Source organism: Ricinus communis, chromosome 3 (assembly GCF_019578655.1).
Source record: "Ricinus communis isolate WT05 ecotype wild-type chromosome 3, ASM1957865v1, whole genome shotgun sequence".
NCBI lineage: Eukaryota > Viridiplantae > Streptophyta > Magnoliopsida > Malpighiales > Euphorbiaceae > Ricinus > Ricinus communis.
In genome coordinates this window covers 25786016-25802293 of record NC_063258.1, presented here as the reverse complement: position 1 = coordinate 25802293, position 16278 = coordinate 25786016, and the positions used below count along the sequence as shown (strand labels likewise).

The 16278-nt window shown below is 30.1% G+C and overlaps 1 protein-coding gene across 1 annotated transcript; it reads right to left on the bottom strand.

Moving 5' to 3' along the window:
- Positions 1-1848: 1848 nt before the first annotated feature.
- LOC8270201 (topless-related protein 4) lies at positions 1849-11312 on the bottom strand. The gene is made up of 26 exons (XM_002527132.3): positions 11137-11312; positions 10831-10929; positions 10476-10655; positions 10263-10376; positions 9953-10111; positions 9672-9849; positions 9462-9585; positions 9002-9114; positions 8408-8576; positions 8186-8295; positions 8020-8089; positions 7821-7894; positions 7578-7670; positions 7406-7501; positions 6151-6278; positions 5825-6059; positions 5571-5735; positions 5356-5454; positions 5117-5263; positions 4671-4781; positions 4380-4559; positions 4053-4181; positions 3876-3971; positions 3226-3414; positions 2663-2829; positions 1849-2565 (listed from the first exon to the last, which is right to left on the bottom strand). Exons 2-26 carry the CDS (start codon positions 10908-10910, stop codon positions 2367-2369), a joined length of 3405 nt encoding a protein of 1134 aa, XP_002527178.2. The 5' UTR covers positions 10911-10929; positions 11137-11312; the 3' UTR covers positions 1849-2366.
- Between the last annotated feature and the right edge of the window lie 4966 nt (positions 11313-16278).

Below are 16278 nucleotides of genomic sequence, written 5' to 3'. Positions count from 1 at the left end.
CTATCTGGCTTAATCACTGAACTTGCAATTTTTGGATCAAATAAAATCAAATGTGTGAGCTTAATCACTGAACTAGCTGATTATTTTACTCACCTCACCGACCATGAACCCAATACCCTAATTTTGATTATTCGACTTGTGGCTCAAATTATTATTATCATTTTTTTCTTAAAAAACATTTACAATTGTGATGATGCATTGAGAAATAAGATTGATTCCTTCTGATGGATCTTAATAATCCTTTGTGATTGTTTAATTGGGTTTGCTAAGAATGAGTTTTGTATTTATTTGACATCTTTTTATTTTGTAATGATACAATTGCAAATCGTTGAAGACAATGATTGTTCTGGGGGGTTTTGAAATGAGGAAAAAGAGCGAGGATCAATTAATATTTAGGGTCTATTTGGTTGAGCTGTTCAATACAGCCGATGACTAATAAATTAAACCGTTTGGTAAAATTTTATTAGCGGTTGTTGTTAGGATATTAAATGATTATTAAAAGTATAATTTATTTTTAGATGTGTTTTTATTATATTATATGTAATGATATAAATTAATAAAAATAAATTACAATAATTAAAAATTGTATAGTTAATTTTTTTAGTTTAATTTTACTTATTATTAAAAATATTTATAAAAATTATTTTAAAAATAAGAATTTAAATTTAAATTCTACTAATAAAAATTTCTAATTTCAAATACCATATTTTTAAATATTATAATTATTTAGCTATTAAGAATAATTTTAAAATAATAATTATTTATTTTAAAATATAAAAATTTAATTATATGATATCAATTTAAAATAAGTTATTATTAATAATTTTTAATAAAAATAATAGTGTCAAAATAAATAAATAGAGCTGATACACTCAGCAATCAATTGGAATTAAATCAGCTATCAGTTATTTTTTAAATTTTTATCAAATACTTTAATATAATTATCAAGTGAAAAACAACTAATAACTGCATCAAATCTCTGAACCAAACACCTTCTTAAATTGAAGAGGAATAAAAAAATAAATTAAAGAATTGCAAAGATGGTACAAGTTTAAAATCTTTGCATAAAAGAAAACAAATTGAATTTTCTTTAAAAATGTATATAAAAAAATTTTCTTCCCCAAATTAATATAAGTATTATTATTTTAATATTAAATTATGAGCGAGCAGCTCAGGCGCATAATTTAGAAACAAAAGTAAACTTCAAAGTTTTTAAACTTGTATCATAATGAAAGTATATTTTCATATTTGTAAATCGTCGTTCATTATCTTATCAGTATGATAACGATTCATTTTCTTATCAGATGTCATTTTTTTTATTAAATATCGGTTTGAGGTCAATTCAGTTAGATATTGCAGCTGTAAATAGGACCTGATTGGCAGCAATTTTTTTAAAATATATATATATTTTTTATTCTTTTTAATTCAAAAAACTGCTTTCAGAAAGAAAAAGATAAATTAAATTTCTTTTTCAGTTTTGGAGAGAGAATCACAATTCTTCAGGTACTGCAAGAGTTAGGCTGGTGGCTATTCGTTGATCATCATTGTGGGAAATTTCCATCTTTCATCAAATCTCAGGTGTGATGATGTCAGTTGGAGTAAGAGGCCCCTATCGAGTGAAGGATCGCAATATAACGCTTTGAAGGTGCAATTCTAGCAAGAATTACATACCTGTGCCATGCCGATATATTTGGTCATCACATTGGACATAATAAATAAATAAGATTAAGGATTAAAATCTTGTTGGGTACATCAACATTATGTCATAAGTTTCACCAACGAATGAACATGACCAAGATGAAGGTATCTGCAAAAGTCTCAGTTTGTCAAGAAATTAATGCTAACATATAAAGAAGAACCAGTAATGACATTGTATAGAAATAGGAATGAGGGTAATAATGATGTCTCCAGTATGGTATGTGCTCACGTCTAAGAAAACAATGACAATCAGTTAGACCACTATACTTGAATGAGAGCTAGATGAAAAATGAATATAATAAACAGCCGGTACTCCCAGCCCAACCAACTCGTAACTTTTTCTCTAAAAAGTACCTTTAAAATTCTATTCTCAGACCACCTTCCATTTTGTTTTTCACATTTTTCAACCCCTAAATTTACAGCACAAACACTAATGCTTCTCCAATCATTCTGGATGAGGGGAACCAGTGACACCCTTCCTTGAGAGACAATCTAGTTATGATGTCATTTATACGATCTCTGTCAGGTCGGCGAAGTATGCTGAACCTATAACACCTAATTTCCACAGCTTCCCCTCGAAAATCATTGTGGCGAACCCAGGGAGCGGGATCACAAGAAACAGATACATACACTCAAGGACCTTGGTCAGCGCCATGGACATTTAGTTGTCACCTTTGAGCTTGTTCTGAACCTGCTGCATTGGAAGTGGTGCTAGGACCAGCACCATTTTCAAGTGGAGGAGAGGTGCCCCATTTTCCTTCCGACTCCAAGGGCTCGAGCACATAGACTCCTCCATCTGTTAGTCCTAATGCGAACTGATTGGGCTCAGATGTATGTGCAGCTATGACAAGAGGATATACCCTCAAACTGAAAAACTACCTTGTCAGATGTTTAAACACAAAAAAATATTGGGGTAATCATAAAAAAATAAAGGGCAAAAAAAAAAAACAATTGAAGAGCCCACCTAGGATTGGGAGGTAAATAAGCAGTAGGATTTATTCTGCATCTCAACGCGAGTGTTGAAGAAGTGAGAACACCCACACTTGCATCTTCAAAGCTAACATATATTGTCTGGCTATCACAGGAATAGGTGGCATGCGTAATTGGACCACTTGATTCCCAGGGGAACCACTGTTGGAAAAAAGTAGTTTCAGAATTAGAATTTCAGCATCCTTAACCCATAACAGGTTCCAGATCAATTAATGAACAGAAAAATTAGACTTGATGATGATCAGGGTTGGCCTTAACATTTAAACAATCTTATAGGGGCCGGCTTCAAAGCCAATAAATTTTTTAAGAAGCTGAACTCAAGATCTGACCCATAATCAGGTCAACAAAAAACTAAACAAAAAAATAGTAGCAAAAATGCTCTCCAAAAAGTACTGGCATGTCATACATGTGTTCTTAAGATATCAATAATAGCAATGGTCCAATGGATAAAATCTTTATGCTCTTTCCATGTCACAGCAGCTATGGGATAACGTGAGAATTAAAAATTCTCTAAAATATTATACTCTCTGTACAAACCTGTTTAACGCATTCTAATTTTGGTGCTTCATATATAGCTATCCGCGACTCATGTACTGCCAGCAGATGGGTCTGATCAAGGTGGAATTGAACACGTGTATCCACAAGAGAAGCTGAAACCCGTCCAGGTGGAATTTGCAAGAATTTGCTAGCCTGCTTCTCCCACCCATCTGTGCTCCAAACACACAACTGTAGAGAGAACATAAGCAGAACTGAGTAATTCCAAAACACATTCTCTTACACTTGAACCCTAAAACAAGCTTCCTTATCATATAAAGCATGAAATGGCTGAGGCGAGAAAACAAAAGATAAAAAAACAAAGGCTTCCATCCTTGCATAGGGAACTAGATAAATAGTACAATTGGAAATGCCATGGTGCATACCAAGTAAATGCCAATATTTCTAGAAAGAGGATATTCATTTAGGAAAACTGCTCTCTAAATACAGGTGAAATTATAGTACCAAATCAAATGATACCACCATGGGAGTTAAAAAAACTTGTTGGCTGCTAACAAAATCATGGGAAAAATACACATGCCTAAGAACCATCACCTGCTCAGTCTTCCAGGTTTTCTGATCATAGAATACTTTAGATTTTTAAAGTTGACAGACTACTTATGGTAACGTGGATTGTTGCTAATAATTCATACCTGAGCATCAGCTCCAGAAGATACAAGCACATTTAGCGAGTGAGAGAAAGCGAGGCCCGTAATTCTTTTCTGATGACCTTTTAACTTTGTTTTAACCTAAGAAATTGAGCATGCATATCGTCAATGTTACTGTATTTCTACCTTTAACATAAATAAGATTCAGGAATCATGTAACACCTCATCCACGCGAACATTATAGATTTGGATAGATGAATCCTCCATTCCAATAGCAATGATATTATTGTCCTGAGGATGAAAAGCCAGAAATGTTGCAGCTGGTGGTGGGGGCATGAATGTGGTCATTGTCTGGAATTGGAAAAGCACAATAGTAAGTATTTCAAAAGCAAAAAATGTAGGACAGCCCAGAAAAATATATGCCAAAATCTAACCCCATCAAAACCAGCAAGAAAATAATCTAAACAAGTATTTCAGATAGTTCCATACCAAATAACCAAATGAAGACATTCTTAAATCCAGAGAAAGAAAAGGGCAAAATCCCTTTACCTTAAATGTCATCATATTGAAAAGAGAGATTTTCCCCCCAGAAGCTGACATAACATAAGAGTCATTCTTTGATAAAGCAAAGCACGGAACGGAATCTTCAGGATTTGTGTCACTAATATCATTAGTCATCAATATTCCACTAGAGGGCTGCCATAATTGTGGTACTACACTAGCAGTGGCCTACAAATGAAAACCCTTGTCAAATGTGAGCTTTAGAACAACAAAATGGAAAAGCCAATCTTCTGTGTATAAAGTCAGGTTGCCCACCCAAAAAAGAAAATACTAGAATACCTTCCCACTCAGATTTCTATCATTTCTCTGCCATTTCCAGAGCTTGTGCACTGCATTTGAAGCTAATCCCAATAAAGAAAGTCCGGAATTTGTATATATCAGTCTAGAAACCTGAGAAACATCATCATCAAACAAAGATGAAAATTCGCTTTGAGAACATCACAAGCAATACAACCTAAAAGAATTGCACAAGTCTCGCAAATTATCAAGACTTTTTGATATACCAACAAGAATAAAATATAAAATAATAATTAAAAGAACTATCAATCTAAGTAATTAAAATTATCTTGTAGATAATCCTGAAGCCTAGATCACAGTTGGCTTTTCTTAGCATCCGTAAACACAAGTATTAACATGCCAGGTGGATCTGCAGCAGCAATATATACTGATGTGTCTATAATCATAAATTTCACTTCCTTTGAATAAAATTGCAGAGTGGACAATACCCTCATGGCTGTCAAATTATCTGGAAGCCTCAGAGAGCGGCACTGTGATGGTTCATTTACTTCAGTCAATTTCCAAATCCTAGAATTTTCTATTGGTTCATCTGCAATTCTAGGTTTCACATCAGCCAAAATTCGACTATCATTGTTCTGCAAAACTCAACAAAGAAGCAAGAATTATCAGTAATATAAAGATGATCAACTTTCCAGATCTTACGCAGGGTAGAGATATCAACACTCACAATTCCAACCATAGGTGCAACAGCAGCCGCTCTTTCCACAATGCTGATGCTGGTACTAGCAGTAGCATTTCCAGTAGGGAAATTGCCGATTGCAGGTCCCTACATGTAAATCACGTATTAAGCAATATACTCGCATAAGGTTTTTCCATGCTGCAAGAGTTTAGTGCCAACTGCAGAATCGACTTCAGAAAATTGATGATGCCGTAGAAACTTACCTTCACAACAGCTGCTGAAGCAGCCCTGGAAGCATCAAATGTACGATTCTCCACTGTCCTTAGCAGTCTAATGCCTTCTGAATTTGCTAGAAATTTAATGCTATTATCATTTGTTGAGATGGCTAACAATGATCCATCCTTGTTGAATCTAATACAAGGAGAAGCCTGCAGGTTTATAAGAATCAAAAGTAATTATCCAGTAAGAGGGCTGAATAAGATAGATCTAAGACAACAAGATGTCCTTGGAAAATTACCGGCAGTCCACCCTCTGCATCAATACTGGTCAAAAGATTGATGTTGTCCATGTCCCAAAATTTGACCATGAACTCATCACCAGCAGCCAAGAAGCGATTCTTGGTAGTATCAAATTGCACAACCCCCATAGACCGCTTTCCCAGACCAATATAAGAACGCTTAACAGTTCCTTCACTTTCATTCCATTCCACTAGGTGTGATTCTCCCTCTTTATTTGTCCCACATGAGAATAACCTTTGAGAAGGTGACAAGCATGAGACAGGTATTTAAGTAAAGAACTAAAGAAGATAATATCAGGATAAGAAACTATAACTCATATGTGAACCTTGTTCCATCAGCACTATATGCCATTGTGGTAGATGAGTGGCCAGGTGCATCATAGTCAACTCTAGATCCCAGGTTATCATACAACCATGCCTTTATCTTTCCATCAGTAGCCGTTGAAAAGATAAACTGCAAAGAAATAAAAGGAAAAAAAAAAAAATAGAAAAGGCTAATAAGGAACTCTTAAACACACAGTGGGTATGTAATCTGATAATCCTGGGATACAAGAGATTGGCATGAATAATAGAACTCTACAGGTAAAAATCATAATTTTCAGTTAACAGAAAAATCTTTTGAAGAATTGGAGCACACGCTAAGATAGGTCCCAGAAACTTCATTAGATTTTGTTTTGAACTTCTTTAAGGAATTCTTGATCAAGCATAAATCACATACATAGATCTCAATTTTATATCATAACGAGTGGGAACCTCTTGTGTGTAGTACCACATTCTATTCTTTTATTGGTTAATATATTTAAAGCCACAAAAAGAATTAAAGATTTAAACATTAGTTTCAGGTCCTTTTTCTTAATTTACTTGCTGGAAATATGCAGAATTTTAGCAAATTTGATAGACTTGCAACCACAAGAAAAATCATCATATAATAAGAATTACAATGCAAATCGAAATAATTTCATCAGTTCTAATGCATATTACTGACACAAATGAACAACTTATATTAAATGTTTAAAAATTATTTTTAAAGCTTACATTCATAAAGTACTGGATAAATAATGGCCTATCAAGTTAGACTTGGCTTTAGAATAATAAAAATTAAAAGGATGCAGGGATCCAGCTAATTTAGGATCGAAGCTCAATTGAGTTCAGTCCAAAGAAATAAAGAGAGCTTTCAATCCAGATTGAAGTATGAATAAAGTTCTTCTTCTATCCAACAAGTGTTCCCCACTCATCCTCTAGTAATACAGAAACCTATATGGAAGCGCTAAAATCATAATCATCAATATAACTATTGGCAGTCCATGATCGACTCTTAAAAGGACTCGGTCATAGGATAAGTGGGAGGAAGAACTAATAGTATGGACTAATTTTAAACATTGTAAATTACTCTATTGCAACAACCAAAAGTTTTTTGTTTTCCAGTAAATAGTTACTTCATTTCCTTAGCAAGGAATGATAGAAAGACAAAGAAAGAAAATTGGAGGATATGCTCAAAAGAGGAAAAAATTCAAAATTAACATTGAATGAATCTAAAGGAAAGATGTCAGGGAGCAAAAGTTAACAATGATTGATAATTACCTGAATACTTTCCTTGTGATGTGGACACACAGAATATACAGGTGCTTCATGACCCTCAAAAGTGAATTTCGGATTTCCTGTAAGTGGATCCCATACCTGTCAAATTGCAAACTGTCAAAAGTGTCATCCCCCTAATACAAGCCCATCAAATCAGTAGTGTAGCATAACAAACCTTAATGACCCTATCTTCACCGCAACTGATGACACTTAGCCGGTCATGATAAGAGAAAGCAAGATCATTAACACTCCCATTATGGGCCTCAATCTAAAAAACCAACAAAAAGTTTAAGAAGGCATGCAAATAAATATAAGATCCAAATAAACACATCTTTTTAAGGGAAGACCCAGATATTAAAAGCAGAAAATTAGTAATGAAATTACAGTGAGCTTTAATGGGATTCATTGTGACACAAACCTCACGATAATTTTTTACATCATCACCAACATGATAGGAATAGAGGTGCACGATGTGCTTAGAGTATGCAACACCTAAAACAAGAAGACAAGAAAAAGAGTTAACATATCTAGTGGCAACTGGCAAGCTCCATTGTGCTTGGATATTTCTTAAAAGTAGAACATCAGACTCTTAGATGCTGATATCATTTGAATAATACCAAAAAGCGCTCCATCAGGACTCCACACCACACGGTTAACTGATGCTGTATAATCATTGGTAAGAGATGCCTGTACAAGTACATAGAATTAGATTTACCCGACATAAATCTCAAGCAAACTTGACTAATTTATGTTCCATGAGACTTTTTAGAACTATGCCCCAACCTGCAGACCCACTGAACGTGCACCCAGCTCCCAAACCTTAAAATTCTTTAGAGCAATCCTCTCTCGGCTACCCAACTCCCAGACCATCACATCACCCATGCTTGTGCCAACTGAAATAATAAAACCAGTTACGATCAAATTATTAAAAGGACCATCCACATATGCATATGTAACAAAGCTAAGAGTGGAAATGGAGATTTCTTTATGCCCATAGGGGCTTACCAAGAAGTAAAATTTGTTGCACCGGATGGAAATCCATGCTTTTAACTGCTGAACCTTGATTTAAGGCCATAACAAGAGTCTTCGGCAAGTCATCAGAAGAGTAGGAACTCGGTCCGTGGTTCTGACTACTGTATGCAACAGGCAGAATATTTACAGGTAGATTGCTAACCTGATAGAATGCCAAAAAATAATGAAGGAACAAGTTAGGAGAACTTGCCATTTGAAAATAGATAAGAGAAAATACTAAGCTCTAATATGGAAGGCATGTGACCATGGCAGCATATAGACTTCCTACTCAAGTATATGGAACAATATTTAAATAGATTTTACACCACCATCAACCCTCAAGTCATGTAAGGCCAGATTTAAACAGTAAGTTTCCTCCTCCTCGAGAGCTCATACATCTCTGCCCGTGCCAACATACACCCCAAGCAGAATCAAATCAACCGAAGTACTTAAGCCATGCTATAATAATACACCAACCTATGCATCTCAAAATCATGATAAACTATATTTCTACAATTGCATTGACCAAAGTGTTTACATGAATTTCATAAACTAGAGCAAAAGTTACGTAGTTAATTACTGAAATACCTCATCTGATATTCCAAACGGTCTTGTTCTCTTCAATACATTTTCAGAATCTGCTGTTTGGTAATCCATAGATGGATTATTCGTAGGGGGGGTCCTAGGACGCTTTATGATTGCTGCGCCGTGAAGAGACAAACATGAAAACAAAAGAAAATTAGCACAAGAGGAAAATGAACATATCAATGTAATTGAAGAAAAAAAGCCATAAGTATTCACAGGACAGTAAGAATAGAAGTCATTAACCACAGCTTAACAAATTAAATAATGGACCTTATGAGCAAAATTCTACTACAAAAAGATCCATGCTTCTCCAAATTTGTTAAGATCCTAAGATATGGTAGCCAAAACATCTTTCATAGGTTCAATCAATGAATATGCGTCTATCATTAAATAGATCTCTATATCTTGTTTGTTTACAATATATTAAAACAGCTGAAGCAACTGAAACTTATATATGATTTACCTGCATTATTAGGTGCCGATAAACCAATTGGTCCAGCAGAAGCTGACGGGTGAGGTACAGCAGATGAATTTGCCATCCAACCAGCAAGAGATGTTGGAAGAGCAGCAGGTGTCGGCTGAAATGGCTGCAAACATATAGATAAATAGTAAGCATTCTAGAAACTCAGTTTTCAAACTGGCATAAACCAACTACATCATACATCTCACTTACAACATGAGCACTCAGCGGTGGGAAACCCCCTGCCTTAGGCAGGGCACCCATTAAAGGATTAGTGACAGGGGATGGAGCCCGTGCCCCATTTGGTTGTCCACAACTGTGATCCACAAAAAGGGTCTTTATATCAGGATTAGGCCTTGGATTCTTACAGAGTTGATGCTGCCAGTTCAAACTGCAATCCAGTCCCAAAAGATGTAAGATATGAGACTAAAAAACCAAAAGCTTAAGCTAAAATAATTCTAGGCATGCAGGAAAGGCGAGAGCTTCTGAGGGACCTTTGATTAATAAGTGTCCGCAATCTTGAATTCTTCAATGTTGGAAACTGAAGCTTGTCTCGGAAAAGAGGATTAGCCTCTATCAACTTTTTGAGTTCAGCAAGCATTATATTTCTAGCCGACTTAGTATCTCCATATTTAGATAGCTGTTCGTTATCTCTACAATTAACGTAAAAGCATAAAGTCCCACTGACACAACATACCATATATATAATTTGACACCATCAATATATAAGGAAACACAACCAAGTGCAAAACAAAAACAAATAAATAAATGAATAAAAATAACAACAACAATTGCAATATGTACCTAAAGTTTTCTAATGTCAGTAATTGCGTAATTTCTTTAAAAAGTTCTTCATTGAATGCTGCAAACACTTTCAAATCCTTCACTAAAATCTCGACTGCTTTCGCGCGATCCCGCCTATTTTTTTTTTCAAATAAAAAAGGTAAGTCATTTCCATAAGTGGGTTCCCCAAATCCAATAGATACCAAAAATGCACTACAATAAAAGGACACCCACTTGTCTAAAGCTTCAAGGTACTTCTGCTTGCGAATCTCGAAGAAAATCTTCATAGAGTATCTGTTATCATCAACCTTAGTGAATCCTGACAAGTACTTCTCCACTTCATCCCACTCTCCATTTGTCACCATATCCTCAAAATACCTCATGTTGAAGAAAAATCCTGATTCTTGCTCCAGTCTTCACACCACCAATTATAATCAAACAAACACAAAAACTCTTAACAGACATTTTGATAAAAAGATTAACAAAAAAAACCTTCACTAAATTCCAAGAGAACTGATATATCCCAAGAGAACTAAATATATAAATATAGTGACAATTAATGGGAAAAAAAAATTATAGAGAAGAGTACTTATGAACAGTTTCTTTGAATTTCTCTTCATCAAGAAACTGAAGTATAAGAAAAACAAGCTCTCTACTAAGCGAGGTCATTATCTAATTTTGGTTAAACCTGCACATAATTCAAGAAACAACAAAGTCAGAGATCTAAAATAAAACACAAATTAACACTTCAATAACAAACTACAATAAAAGAAAAAGAGAACCCTAAAAATCACATCAATTGACACATTCAACCGAAAATATAAATAAATAAACAACCAACACTTCAAAAGAAAAATCCTAAAGAAAAGAAAATGATAAGAGAATGATACAAAACCTATAGTGAGATCGGAGAATTTTCTTTCTTCTTTAAGAAGAAACAGTGAAAACGAGGTCGTTTCAAACTTTCTCTTTTTTCTCCTTTTTATTTCTCTATCTCTACTTCTTGTTCTCAGTTTTTTTTTTTTTCTTTTTATTCTGTTGCTCTGTGTTTGTTTTTAGGAGTTGTAGTTCTGGTCAGTATTTATGCATAGAAAATGGCTAGGGATTTTGAAAGATGAGAGAGAGGTGATATCAGACAAATAAAATACCGTGAGCGAGATGAGATGAGATAGATTGGTAGAGATAAGTACACTGACATATGATAAGCTATACTACTTATAAAGGTCATAGGCTCGTGGGCTGATTTGATGTGATACGCACAATGGCTTATAAGGCGTTATTAATAAGGTGGATATGAGATTTATATTCCGGCTGGATTTGCGGTGTTTTCTATGTTTACTCAAGTTTAATTACAAACTTGGTTTTGTATTTCAGTGTGATATTATTACTTAACATCTTTTGTCTTACTACCGCTTAAAATAATTAATTGTTTGCTCTGGTGTTTTTTATTATTTTATTTATAAATATAAGTATATAAATTTAAATTATATATTTGTGTGTATAATATTTTAACTAGTCGTTGTTATATAAAATTTTATTTTTTATTATATTTTTAGTTATAAATTTAAATTGAAATTCTGTTTAACAAAAATATTTATATTTGAGATATTGAATCTAACATCTCATTTGAAATGAAAAAATTTGGTAATTTATTAATTTTATTTACTTAAATTAAAATCAAATATATTTAGTATACAATTTCTTTTTTTTAAAACATTTAATAAGACAATTATATTTATGTTCAAAAATAAATACGCATCTCTAGAATATTTATCTCAGCTACTATATATATTTTATAAAATATTTTTTATTTATTAATTAATAAGTAACTAATGTAAAAGGAAATCAAAATATCAACTCTCTTTTTGCTTTGAAATTCACATATCATATATGGTTAACAACTTGAACAAGATCTAAAGTCCAGATTCTCAACAATAAAGAACAAGAAGAAGAGAGCTTTTATATATATACTTAGATTTGATATTAAAGTTTAATAAGAAGTTAGTAAGTAAATTCATTTGACTTGTTTATATTTTATATAGTATAAATTAAATTTAGTGTGTCTGCTAGTGAGTTTTAACTAAGTTTTGAATTAAAAGAAAGATTATAACAATTCAATTTTTATTCTTTTTATAACGGATCTGACAATAAAATAATTTTTAATTTTGTATAAATTGATCGGTCGGCTACTGATTTTTCGGTTAATTGAAAAAAATAAATCGATAGATTAAATGGTTGCAAAGCAGTATATTGACTATATATGCAGATGAAAAAAAAAAATCAATCAATCAAATTCTAAGGAATTGTATGAAAATGCTTATTTAGTAGTTAAACTTTCATTTGTGTATATTTTGAGAGAAAGAATATCGCTTGCTGCCATAAGAATGAAGACTATAATTTGCATTTGAACAACTACAACATGTAAAGAATAACCTTTCCATTTGAAAGTTATTTGTTGGTTGTATATAATATTTGTGATTTCTCCCACATTTTAATCCAGATATAATGTATTATTATCAATTATTCCTATACAAGACAGAAAATAATGTCTTAAGAAGTTGTAAAATATAAGACTCGATACAAATAGATACGTCAAAAATTCTATACAAATTACTTTTTAGTATAATCCTTTTTATATATATTAAAATTTCATGTATTGATTATTGAATATATGTTATAGTGGAAATTTTGTATGGTATTTTTAAAAGAATTTAATGTATTTTTTTTCATATATTCTTCTACTAATATAGATTTTCAATAAATTTATATATAATTTTTAGTTATTTATACGAATTAAAATTTTATAGTTGAATTATATAGTTATCAAGAACCACTAATCAAATTTTAAGAATAAATAAAAAATTTAATAAGCAAAATAATCTATTTAATTAATTAATAATTAGGTATTATATATAATTTACTAATATAGTATTTAGTTATATTATTAAGATTAAAATGATATCAATGGTTATAAATTTATATGGTACACCTATAGTACCTTCGAATGATTATAAAGTTTTATTTTTTAATTATTAGTTTAGTAATAAATTATATAAAAAAAACTATTCTTAATTAACATAGGTGTCATCATATGTAATTAATTTCACATTTTATTTTGCTTTAAAATTAAAATTTTAGTAAATTAGGATGAAAGAGTAATATTTATGCAAATTGAAAATGAAATAGTAAATTGGGATGAAAGAGTAATATTTATGCTGGTTAAACAAACCAATCATTTGTTTTTAATATAAAAGGTTAAAACTGATACTAATTTCCTTATTTGGTTAATTTACTGTGCTAAATTGGTATATGATTGATTCGTATGAAGACAAATGCTCGTGAATGCATCTGACGCCTCCAAGTTCATACGAATGATTACCCGGTAAGACATTGATGGTTATCTACTTTTATTTCTATAATTTTTTTATTATTAATAAATAATAGATATTTTCTTACACGATCATCAAAAGTTTACAACTCTAAACTATAAAATATAAAAATAAATCAATATAAAAACATTTATATTAATTAATAAAAAATATTTAAAAGAATTATTTACTAAATTAACAACTTAAAAAAGAAAATACATTATAATTTAGGATTAATTAAAATAAAAATGAAAGATATATCTGTATTTACTTTACCTTGAACTTTATAAAAAAAACGGCATCATGATTGCGCTACACTAATAATGAAAGATACTGTGAAAAGAAAATGAAAAAGTATATATTTAAAATTTTAAAATTTTTAATTTTATTTTAATAGATTTTTATATTTTTATTTTTATCAAAAATTAAAAATAAAAGTAAAAATAACAATAGCTAGATAGAATCGATCGTAAAATATATAGAGAAATTTATTAATTAAAATAAAAATATAAAAATAAAAATAAAAATTTAGAATTTAAAAATTCAAAGAATTGATAATAGGATTTGATAAGAAAAATTCACGTACAAATAAATATAATAAATAAATAATCACGTATATTAATGAATATATTTATATTTTTTAATATATTATCTATATATGTTAAATTATTTATTTTGAAGAGTAATTTAATAAAATAAGATTTTATTTCTTTAAATATGAAGTAAATAGTTGAATTGACTTTTTATATTTAAAAAGTCAAACTTCATTCTCTACGGTAAGTTTCATAAATTTGCTATGAATTTTATATATTTTATTAACCGATATTTTGAATTCTATTTCTTATAGGCAATAATTTAAAAAAGTAAAAAATATTAATATTATAAAAAAGTAAATAAATAGTAAAATATATAGAGTTTATTAGATTTAATAAAGTTTATTGATTTTTATATTTAGATACTTATAAATATATACTTTTTATTAAAAATAATACTTTCTAAAATAAAAAAGATATTATTGTACATATTCTTATATCATCTTATTTATTTTATTTGTTCAAAACATGACAAAAGTTTTATGAATTTGTTACACACCTCAATTTTAAATTCTATATTTGAATGCTTCTTATAAAACTAATTTATTTCATTGTTTTACTATTTTATTAACATCTTTAAACTTTTAAACTAAATCAGTTTAAAGTATTAGATTATGTTCAACAAAAGAAAGTGTAAAATTATGGAAAAGAATAAATTGAGGTGTGCAATTGTTGCAACTAAAGTGAAATAGTATATTCTTTTTATTAGTACATTTAAAAAAAAATATTACATGAAACTAAGAGTGTGATAATATATGTAATGAATTATATAATTCATTTTCTAGATTTCTAGGTGGATCCATCATTGGCTAATTTAAACACTAAAGTATATTAGATAATCCTAATTTTCACTATTTGTTAGGCGATTTTATTATCATTTTTTTAGCGAAAAATTAAACCACTAAAAAATATGTATTATTTATATCGGTTGATTAATTGAAGAAACCATTACTACAAACACTATGACTATAATTTTAGATATAATTTTCTAAGAAATCCTAATTTTCAAAATTATTGTATGCATAATATTTCCCATTAGTTATGAGATTCCTAGTGATGTTAGTCCTCCATTAGCCCTTATTATATATATAAAAGCAATAACATTTCATATTGAAAAATAAAAACCCAAAAGGATATATGATGATTTTATGATCACTTTAATTTGGGCATTACCATAAGTTATAATTTCCTCTTTTGGGTGTGAATAAGTTAAATTTAGATAATGAGGATTTGCATAATTATTTATTTGGATTGGGCGTTGGTGAATCATAAATGGCAATGAAAGAATGCAAATCCTTTTTGCATTTAATTTGGCTTCTTTAGGATTGTTTTTCCTTTTCTGGGACTCTTATGCCCCACGCGCTAACTCCTTTACTGTCATTTTCCTTTTATTTTTTCCTTTTTTTCTTATTACATACAACACTAGACATGCAATATAACAAAGGATGAATTTGGCCCCGGAACTCATATATAGAGATTAAATACACTCCTTTTAAATTTTTTAATAAATAATTTTTAAATTTTAAATTCAGAAATTAAATAATATTTATTTTAAATTTTTCTTAATAAATAATTTTTAAAATTTATATTTAAAAATTAAATACATTTAATTTAAACTTTTCAGCAATTAACCTCATAAATTTGTATCCAAAAGTCAAATATATCAAATTTAAATATTTTTAAAAAATAAAATAATATTAAATTTTTAAATTATAAAAATTTAAAATAATATTTATTTCATTAATAATCCTTAAATTTTATTTTGTTAAATATGCTTTTATATAAATGTGTCACTAGATATTGTATTAGTAAATTAATAAAATAATTATTTTTTTAATTTTATAATTCAATTAAAATCTAAAATTCTAAAGTTATTCTATTTAAAAAAATTAGATGTATTTGATATTTAGATACAAGTTGAATGTATTTGACTCTTAGACATATGTTCAGAGGGCCATTTATTGAAAAAAAAAAATTAAATATATTTAACGCTTGTACATAAATTTAGAGATTAAATGGACCATTTATTCTTTTTTATGTTATGCATAAATTAATATTAAATCAGTCAGAAAAAAC

Coding starts and splice junctions, on each gene's coding strand:
- LOC8270201 (XM_002527132.3), bottom strand. CDS start 10,910: ATGACCTCGCTTAGTAGAGAGCTTGTTTTTCTTATACTTCAGTTTCTT. Junction 10,656..10,830: donor TTCAAAGAAACTGTTCATAA/GTACTCTTCTCT, acceptor GGTGGTGTGAAG/ACTGGAGCAAGAATCAGGAT. Junction 3,415..3,875: donor CTTCTGGAGCTGATGCTCAG/GTATGAATTATT, acceptor TTCTCTCTACAG/TTGTGTGTTTGGAGCACAGA.